Source organism: Diabrotica virgifera, chromosome 9 (assembly GCF_917563875.1).
Source record: "Diabrotica virgifera virgifera chromosome 9, PGI_DIABVI_V3a".
Classification (NCBI taxonomy): domain Eukaryota; kingdom Metazoa; phylum Arthropoda; class Insecta; order Coleoptera; family Chrysomelidae; genus Diabrotica; species Diabrotica virgifera.
Genome location: NC_065451.1, coordinates 83,451,412 through 83,460,614, shown reverse-complemented (window position 1 = coordinate 83,460,614; position 9,203 = coordinate 83,451,412). Strand labels below are relative to the sequence as shown.

Sequence of the window (9,203 nt, the reverse complement as noted above, 5' to 3'; positions counted from 1 at the left end):
GTACTTAAGTTAAGGAAAGTCTCACTGTGGACTTTTAACTTAGTCTTGTAGTAATTTGCACTTGCATTTAGTCTTGGAGCTAAAAGAACAGCCTGTAAATCTACAGTATAGGTTTCAGTGTTAGCATTATTGTTGGATTGTTCTTTGTCTCTTGTTTTCTCTTCTATTGCTAATTGTTTCTTTTGCTGATGTTTCTGGAATGTTTCTTCATCGCACGTTCCTTTCGTTTTTGGAGTATAAAGATCTGTGTTCATGGTTTTTAAAGTAATATAAAAGGTTTTCCAGGACGATGCAGTTTTGTTTTGTGTTTGACAATCCTCTTTATAAAAGCGGTACATCTCTCGCAGACTAGACCATAAGGGTTCAACGTAAAGTTTAGTGGAAGACGCTTGACAATAATGTCTTTCTACTTTAGGCAGTAAATTCAGAAATTCTTCTACATTATTGTTAACTCTATTTGGTCTTTGTCGTGGTGCCTGATTTTCCTGTTCTCCGTTTTCCTGGCTTGTACTGGGTTGATCTGATAAAATCCAAGAGCGCACAGTCTTTTCACGTTTAATGTGTTGATAAACATTTCGGCAAACACGTTTCTTCATATCTCCATTTTCGTTTACAGTCAAGTAAAAAGAAAATCCGGTGTTTTTTCTTGAAGTAGTAGTAGTTTTTCTTCTGTATTTTGGACGTACGTGCAATACAGACCCAGTGACGTAAACTTTTTTAGTTTCCCAAGATGACAGATTCCAAAAGTACGAATGTATTGACTTTCGATCATCCTCACTAATCGTATTAAATTTGAAATCTTGTCTTGGACCTACTTTACCTTTTTTCGGCTGAGGATGCTCATTACATCTTGACCCTAGGCATCTAGATTCCTTAATTTTAGTTTGCTTATATTTTCCATTTTCTTGTTTTTCAAATCCAACATAAGACTTCCCCTCTAATCTTAACTTGGCATTTTTTAATCTCTTCCACTCATTTTGGTTAACTTGACCTTTACGTTTTCTTGGTTTTTGTTGTTCTTGATCTGTAATAATATTTTGGTCTGTATCCGACGTTGATTGCGGCTGTTGTCGTGTTGGTATATTAGTGACCAAGTGTATATTAGTGACATCATCTGCTGTTACATCTGTATCAGTTTAACTTTCGGATGAAGCATAAAATTCATCTGATCCTTAACTAAAATCTGTGTCTGATTGCTCCTGCATGACTTCATCGAGCTTTTCTATAGGATGGATCTGTGTTGTGGCAGGACACCTCAAAAGACATTCTGACCAAAGAACAGTAAGACTAGTGTGGGAGGAAGTCCCAACTGAAAGGAGACCACGCGGACGCCCTCGACTCCGGTGGCGAGATAATATAGCAGGAGACCTAAGCACTATGGGCGTGGAGAATTGGATGGAGCTTGCTCAAGACAGAAAACAGTGGAGGCATGTTGTTGAGTCGGGTAAAACCCACGAAGGGTTGTAACGACACAGAGTAAGTAAGATCTGTGTTGTGTACTCCATTACACCATGACACTCAATGAAGGGTGTAATCGCCCCAATCGAAGCGGTTGGTTCGGATGAATGTAAAAGCAGTTCTTGGTCTCTAATATCATGCAGTTCTATGACTCCTAGATAAAAGTTTTAGTAGGATTGGGTAGAATGCGATCTCACCTTCAAAAAATATGTCACTTATTTCAGCGCCACCTGATTAATTGGAAGTGTACTACAATCTAGCCTCCACGCTAGGTACATAGCCTCCATACGGTACTTCCAATATTTAATATTTTATTCAAGTGGACAATAAAGGTAAAACACAAACAACTTTTGTTTCGTACTTATTTATTTATATAATCTGACATTTTACATAGAAATGTGAGTATTTAATTTGGATTAAATATATGTTTACTTGTTGAACTTTTCCACCGTCTGCACACAGGGACGTATCTTGCCATTCCTGCGCCCTTGGCGAAATTCAATGCTACCGCCCCCTTAAGTTTTGAAGCTGTTTCGTATTCAATTGATAAGATTGCCAGATTGCTCATGCGTGTTTGGCCAGTTCTCGACCGTAAATAGTTCTTAATAAATTTAAGTTTACTAAATGTCCTTTCAGAGTTTTTAGTTTACTAAAGGTAAATTTTGTAAGCAATTTCAATATTTGGGTAAGCATCTCTTAGCTGGTACTTATGAATTACCTGCAAAATTTTTAAGTGGGATGCCGAACCCAACTGTTTAAACAGCTCATTCATATGGAATTTGAAACTTCCAATTTCTCTTACTATTTCAACAGCGTCTGTATTACTATTTCAACATGCTGTATTTGAGGCCAGAATCTTTTGCACAGTTTTCCAAATCAGAGTCTGTTGTTTTTTGCAGTGATGACCCTGATAAGAAAAATAAGAATACAAAATCGTTTGAAACTTGTATGTAGGCCTCTGATCTTTTACTCATTTCGGTTATTAATTTGTCATAAACCAAAAAACATTTTCGTTGGAACCCTTGTCTTTGAGGTATGAGGCAGCTCTCATCCATGGCCATTTCTGATGATAAGGCTTTAACTCTCTTAGTTCGTTTATTTGGAAATGAACTCTCAATGCCAATTTCATCACATGTTGATAAAGCTTTGGAAATTATATCATCCACATCATCATCACGCCGTTTCTCGTTTCTTAATCTTCTTGGACAGGCCATTCAACAGTTTTGATGCAATGTCAAGAGACGTGTCTTTAGCTTGTAATGACTTGTTTGTACAATCAATTGATATTAATATTTCAGACCACAAATAGAGCAGGCAGATAAACTTAAAATCAATGTTTTTGATTGTGCTTGAAGTCCCAAAAACAATTTCATTATTCCATTCATGATTGTTGGTCATCTCCTTTAAAGCAGTGTATAATCCCTTAATGTTTTTCTCAATAGAAGTGATGGCCTGTCTTTTTGAAGACCATTGTGTGTAACTGTGTGCCTTCAGAGTGCTACCCAAATACTTGTTAAAACATTCCCATCGTATCGTTGAACCACTGACAAAACAGAATATACTCCGTGCAATACCATAAAAAGTGATTATCATTGGGGATACTTCTGTTGCATAAACACCAACCAAATTCAAGCTGTGCGCGGCACATGGCACAAATCTAGCTAAGTCATTGATGTTGTCAATGTGAGCTTGTACGCTGTTGTAAATTCCTGCCATGTTCGATCCGTTACTGAAGCCTTGGCAACGACAATCATTTACGTCCAGTCCATCTTCTTTCAATTTTGTTAGAATTTCATTTGAGATTCCTTCACCAGTTTTCTTGTGGCTAACAATAAAATCAACAAAACTCCACGATTTGAGCCTGATCACTAGAGAAATCAATGTATCTTAATTATGACTACTCATTTGTTCCGAATGCAAAACGTCTGGAGTACAGTCAAAACTAGCACAGATAGAGTACAAATACAATAAGTGTTTTCGTGGAGCACGTCCTGAACGTGTTCAGAGGAAGAACGCTTGCGCATTAGAATTTTGGCTGTTCGCGGTGTTGAAAAATCCTCCTCTGAATAAAAAGTTCTCTGTTCGCGGAGCGCAACAACTTGTCCTGAACGTATTCGGAATGCGTTCAACAAGTTCTGGGATTAAAGAGAGGATTTATTGTCCGCACATGTGCAGAAGTTGATTTGACGAATTTATTTATTTTGTTAGAGATTCGAGATTGTATTTCTAACCTAACAAATTTAAAATTTTGAATTGTTGTGTTATCATACAAATTTTGTAAAAGGTAAGGTTTTTTAAATTGTATTATGTATTTCAGTTTCTTATTTTTAAAAACTTTTTAGATGATGAACCTCAGTTCGAGTGATGAAGATTTGGAAGAGATTGTAGGACTTTTAAATGTTCCAAAAAATGCAAATTTTTTTGAGGAAACTGTGCAACAATTTAATGACCAACAATTTATACAGCATTTTAGATTAAGTAGAGACTTAGCTGTAGATTTGGCAAATAAGTATGAAAGATCTCATTTCCACTACCAAAAGGGAGATTCTGAGAAAATAAGCCCATTGAAAGTAATTGTAACATTTTTATGGTTTTCAAGCAATGAAGCTGCTGGGTATAGAGATGTGTCAGATCGGTTTGGTATCAGCATTAGCTCTCTCCACAAAATTGTGACAAATGTGACATATTTTTTGTCAAACATGTCTAGAGATGTAATAAAATGGCCTACTAATGAGGAAAAAGTGGAAATTGAAAGACATTTTAGACAGAAGGAATTTCCAGGAGTCATTGGTATAATAGATGGAACACATATCAAAATAAACAAACCGCAGGAGGATCCTGATTCCTATCTAAATAGAAAGCATTTTTATTCCATTCAAGTAAGTACTTATAAATTTAAAATGCACATTATCTCAATCAACGGAAACTTTTAATATATTAATGTATGTCAGGGGAAAAAGTCCTCTACTCACAATCCTTTAAATTGGTTATATTACATTTAAAGTAAAATAGGGCGACCAGTTTCACTGTTTACAAGTTATACAGCATATTATTAGTTATTAAGGTAGTACAGAGGGTTTTGTTACTTAACAATAATAGGTGTACTCTAAGTTAAATTAGATCTCAAAAGAAACTTACAAATTTAAGTGTTGACCAGATCCTCTCTGATGTTTACTAATCTGGTGTTTCCTATTAAATCGACATCGTCTGCGAATGCCAACAGTAAGTTTGGTCCTTCTTGATGAAATACTGTAGTTGGTTTTTCGATCTTGCACTTCCGATTATGTGTTCCAGAGCTAAGTTGAATAGTTGTGGTGAAAGTGTATCTCCCTGTTTTAGTCCATTGTTTATTTTGAATGCCTCTGAGTATTGTTGTCCAACTCTCACCTCACATCGTAACCGTTCCATACACATCCGTATCAAATTGATGAGTTTTTTTTGTACTACCTCTATACTCTGTACTACTACGTCTTGTACTATACATCTGTACTACCTTAATAACTAATAACTGTTTTTATCGTTATACACACTTTCTGTTATCATTGTTATTTATACACACAATAATATGTGTTTAGCTTCAGTTTCTTGTGGGCCTGACAATGCTGTATAACTTATAAATAGCAAAACCGGTCACCCTATTTTACTTTAAATGTAATATGTATGTTCCAGCATCCTTTTCATCATTTTAATATTAAATTTCCTCTTTTTTATTTTAGGCACAAGTAGTCTGTGATAATAAGAAAAAAATAAGGGACATTTTTGTTGGTTACCCTGGATCTGTCCACGATAGTAGAGTATTCAGAACATCTACTTTGTTTGATAGCCTAGAGGAAAAATGTGGTGAATATTTTATTATTGGGGATAGTGGTTACCCTTGTCTAAGACATTGTTTAACACCTTTTCAAGATAGAGGTAATTTAACCAGGCGCCAAAGGAATTACAATTACCTATTATCGAAAAATAGATATTTGATTGAGCATTGTTTTGGATTGTTAAAACAGAAATTTAGGCAATTGTATCATCTACAGATGAGAAATATTGATATTGCTACACATTTTATTCGGGCAATGTGTGTGTTACATAATATTTCAGTAGATGACAATTTGGAACTGCTTGAACAGGTAGAACAAGAGGAAGCACCTGTAATACAAGAGGTAAATAATGAACCTCAAGATGAAAGAGATGGAGTGATGAGAAGAAATGAAATTATGAATTCTTTGCGTTTCCAAATTTAGAAAAATAATTATTGAATGTTTGTTACAAAATAAAAATTAGTGATTAACAAAATCGTTTATTGATATTTTTTGCTTCAGAGCTTCTTCACAGTTGCATCTGTTGTTGATCTGCCTGCATAAAGCCAAATTGATTTTCAGATATTTCAGTTTCTTCATGTATCCGTCTATCAATTACTCTCTCCCATATTTTCATGGTGTGACTAAGTAGTTTTATAGCCCTGTAGTTTGCACATTGTTGTATATCTCCCTTGTTTTTGTAGGCAGGTACTAGTATACTGCTTCTCCATTCGTCTGGCACTTGTCCAACTTCCATAATTCTATTAAATAAACCTGCTAGTCAACTTGTTCCTGTCTATACTTCTCCATACTTCCCCAGGAATATAATCTGGTCAGACAGCTTTTCCTTTCTTTATTTTTCTAAGCGTTGAGCCACTTCCTCGTTTGTTATTTTGGTGACCATTGCTGTTACTGTCTCCGTTAACTCCACAGGCTGTCTGTCAAATTCTTTATTTAATAAACTGTCAGTACTTTCTCCATCTATTTTTGACATTGTTTTCATGAATTAGTATTTTATTATTTTCTTCTAGGATACATGTAATCTGATTAAAATCTTTTGCTTTCTTTGCTCTCTGTTTGACTATTTTATATATCTTTGTTTCACCTTCCCTGGTATCAAGTTGATCGTATAGGTTCGACTACGCTTCTGCTTTAGCTTTTGTACTTTCATTCCTGTTTAGCGACCATATAGTTTTGAAAATCTGTGTCCGATCTAGTTTTTTGCCACTGTCTATATAATTTTCCCTTCTCTTTTATTTTTCCTTGTACTTCGTTTGACCACCACCAAGTCTCTTTATGCTCAAACTTATTTCCCGACGTTTTCCCAAGTATTTCAATAGCAGTCTCTCTACTGGCCACTTTTCTCCAAACTGTATTAGGGCTTTCTTTTATATTCCAACATATTTTCTCTACTATTTTTTCCCTGAATAGACCTTCTTTCTCATTTTTTAGCATCCACCACTTGATTTTTTGTGGTTTAGTTTTGCTTTTTACTTCAATGTCCAGAACAAGCAGCTTATGTTGTTGGCTTACTGTCTCACTAACTATTACCTTGCAGTCCTTCCATTCACTTATATCTTCTTTCCTTATCATGAAATAGTCTATTTGGGGGTGATGATGATGGGAGTGAGAACTTTTTTACTATAATAGTAAATAAAATTTTTATTAAAAATATACAAATGGATTACAAAATTTCAGAACATTTGTTATCCTATCGGACCATCCTCAGTGAATAAATGTCAGTGTAATATTTGAAAGTAGCTGCAGTGTGATCAAATGACCCATATGCTATGTTGAGTGGTCTATTACTACTTGTTCGGAGTATGTAGGTCCATTTTCAAGCAAGGGTTTTTTTACGTATCCTTAAAAATGTTATATTTTAACATCGACCTAGTGTCTTAATTTTTATATAAACTATTAATTTAATCATGTAGCATAAGGGTCATTTGACTGCACTTTGTGGTTACTTTCAAATATTACACTGACGGTTACTTACTGAGGATAGTTTGATAGGACTAAAAACGTTCTGACTTTTCATAATCCATTTGAGTATTTAAAAAAATTTTATATACCATTATACTACAGAAGTTTTACTTCATAGTAAGTCATTTATAACTATGGTATACAGCCAACCACTGGGATTTCCCTTTTAAATTTTAATGAAATAAGAAACTGAAATTGGGACACAAAACAATTTTATTAAGATAAAACTACCTTTCAAAATATATGAACAATTAAAAGAACTGTAGAAAAATTTCTTAAAACTATATATAGAATACTTAACCTAATTAAATCTACTAAACATATCAAAAATTCCTTAAGACTACAATGTTTAAATTAAACAAAACAAAAAATTTAATCTGTTAGATCACTGGGTATGTTATAGTTCTTCTCTAACAACTGTTCAAGAACTTTTGTTCTTCTTTCATACAGTTCATTCTTCCTTTTTTTTTCTTGAAGAAGGTCTTTATAAAAATCTTTGCGATCTTGTTTGATTGCCAGTAAGGTGTCCAACTTTTGCTTGCGCTTTGATTGCAACTGATTTTTGCTTTGCTTGGAACCAATTTTAAGTTCCTCATTTGGAACCACCACTTTTTGCGGTATTTCTACCTCAGTTTGAACTGCTGACATTGATTTGGGCACATGGACCGTTGTGGATGACAATAATCTTTGTGGGTGAACATTCTTTTTTTTTTCGAATATTTCATCCATTTCATCTTTATATTCATGGTCCTTTCTGCCCCTACCAGTTTGATTGTTATTGTCTATCACTTTTTTGTATGAACGCTCAAGGTGTTTCCACCTATTCTCGCAATGAGCAGGGCTTATGTTTTGTTTGGTTGCATACCGTAACTCCTTGGCAATTTCTTCAAACATTCTCCTCAAGTTTTTAATTCTTAAACTGCCCACCTGTCCTCTATATTTTTTATACAACTGTATGAGGGCTAAAGTGGTGTTGCGATTCCACTTGTAGGATTCATCCTCAGAACGGCTTGTTGAGGATGCTTGGTGAATTATTAGATATTCAGATATTTCTGTAACAATAAGAGATAATCAGGTAAGTAATTTAACAAGTCAATTTTACAAAACTGTTAATTTAGTCAAATATATTATAAAGCAAGTCACTCTTTTTCATTTATGATATTATGTAAGAAATATAGTTAAATGTTATGTTTGTATGGGATTAAGCCACTATTAATAGCAATAATAATTATTATATTTTTACCTAAAAACATTTGAGAAGGTTATGGAAAATTCCTTACAAACATAAATTTAACCTCACAAATTTACAATATAAAACTCAAAATTATAATACTTGGAAAGTTATAAATTTTATTAGCTTTAAACTTTTATATCAGGTATATTAAATTAAATTATAATTACCTTTGTCGCACATTTTAAAATAATATTTTACAATATTATGTAAAAATAATTTTCCTGTTTTGGAGTGTCGATGTTTGTCGTAGCGTCGATAAAGATAAAATAATAAGGTTAGGCAATTGGCATAGGCAACCCAAAAAACATCCGGAAATTGTTCGTGCAGAAACAAATTCAGAATATATTCGGAGACACGCTTGCGCATATATTTGTATCCGGGTTAAGTTCAGAATACATTCAGGATGTGCTCCACGAAAACACCTAATAGCGACTTCTTCTAAATATCTCACAAATATTTCGAGCAAGAGAACTAGCAGTCGCCAGTCTACGTCATCTTCACAACTCACGAGCCGTGATTCATAGCCTGAACTGAACTTGACGTTGTGTGCAGCTTCGCTTCGCTGAGAGCATGATCAGTTCTATCTTCTGCCGCTCGACGCACTGCTCTTCTTGTGCCACCTGTATTACGCTGCCGTATTAGTATTAGCTTGCAACGCTGCAAACCATCCAGTTAACAAAATTTAAAATTCTTTATATATTACAATTTTTTTATAATGTTACTGATACCGTACCGGT

General features: G+C 34.3%; 1 protein-coding gene across 1 annotated transcript; it reads left to right on the top strand.

Annotated features, from left to right (window-relative positions):
- The first annotated feature begins 3,437 nt into the window (after positions 1-3,437).
- Positions 3,438-5,739, top strand: LOC126892145 (putative nuclease HARBI1). Its single transcript, XM_050661607.1, has 3 exons — positions 3,438-3,742; positions 3,801-4,337; positions 5,175-5,739. The coding sequence occupies exons 2-3, from the start codon at positions 3,801-3,803 to the stop codon at positions 5,691-5,693; spliced, it is 1,056 nt and encodes a 351-aa protein (XP_050517564.1). The 5' UTR covers positions 3,438-3,742; the 3' UTR covers positions 5,694-5,739.
- The last annotated feature ends 3,464 nt before the right edge of the window (positions 5,740-9,203 follow it).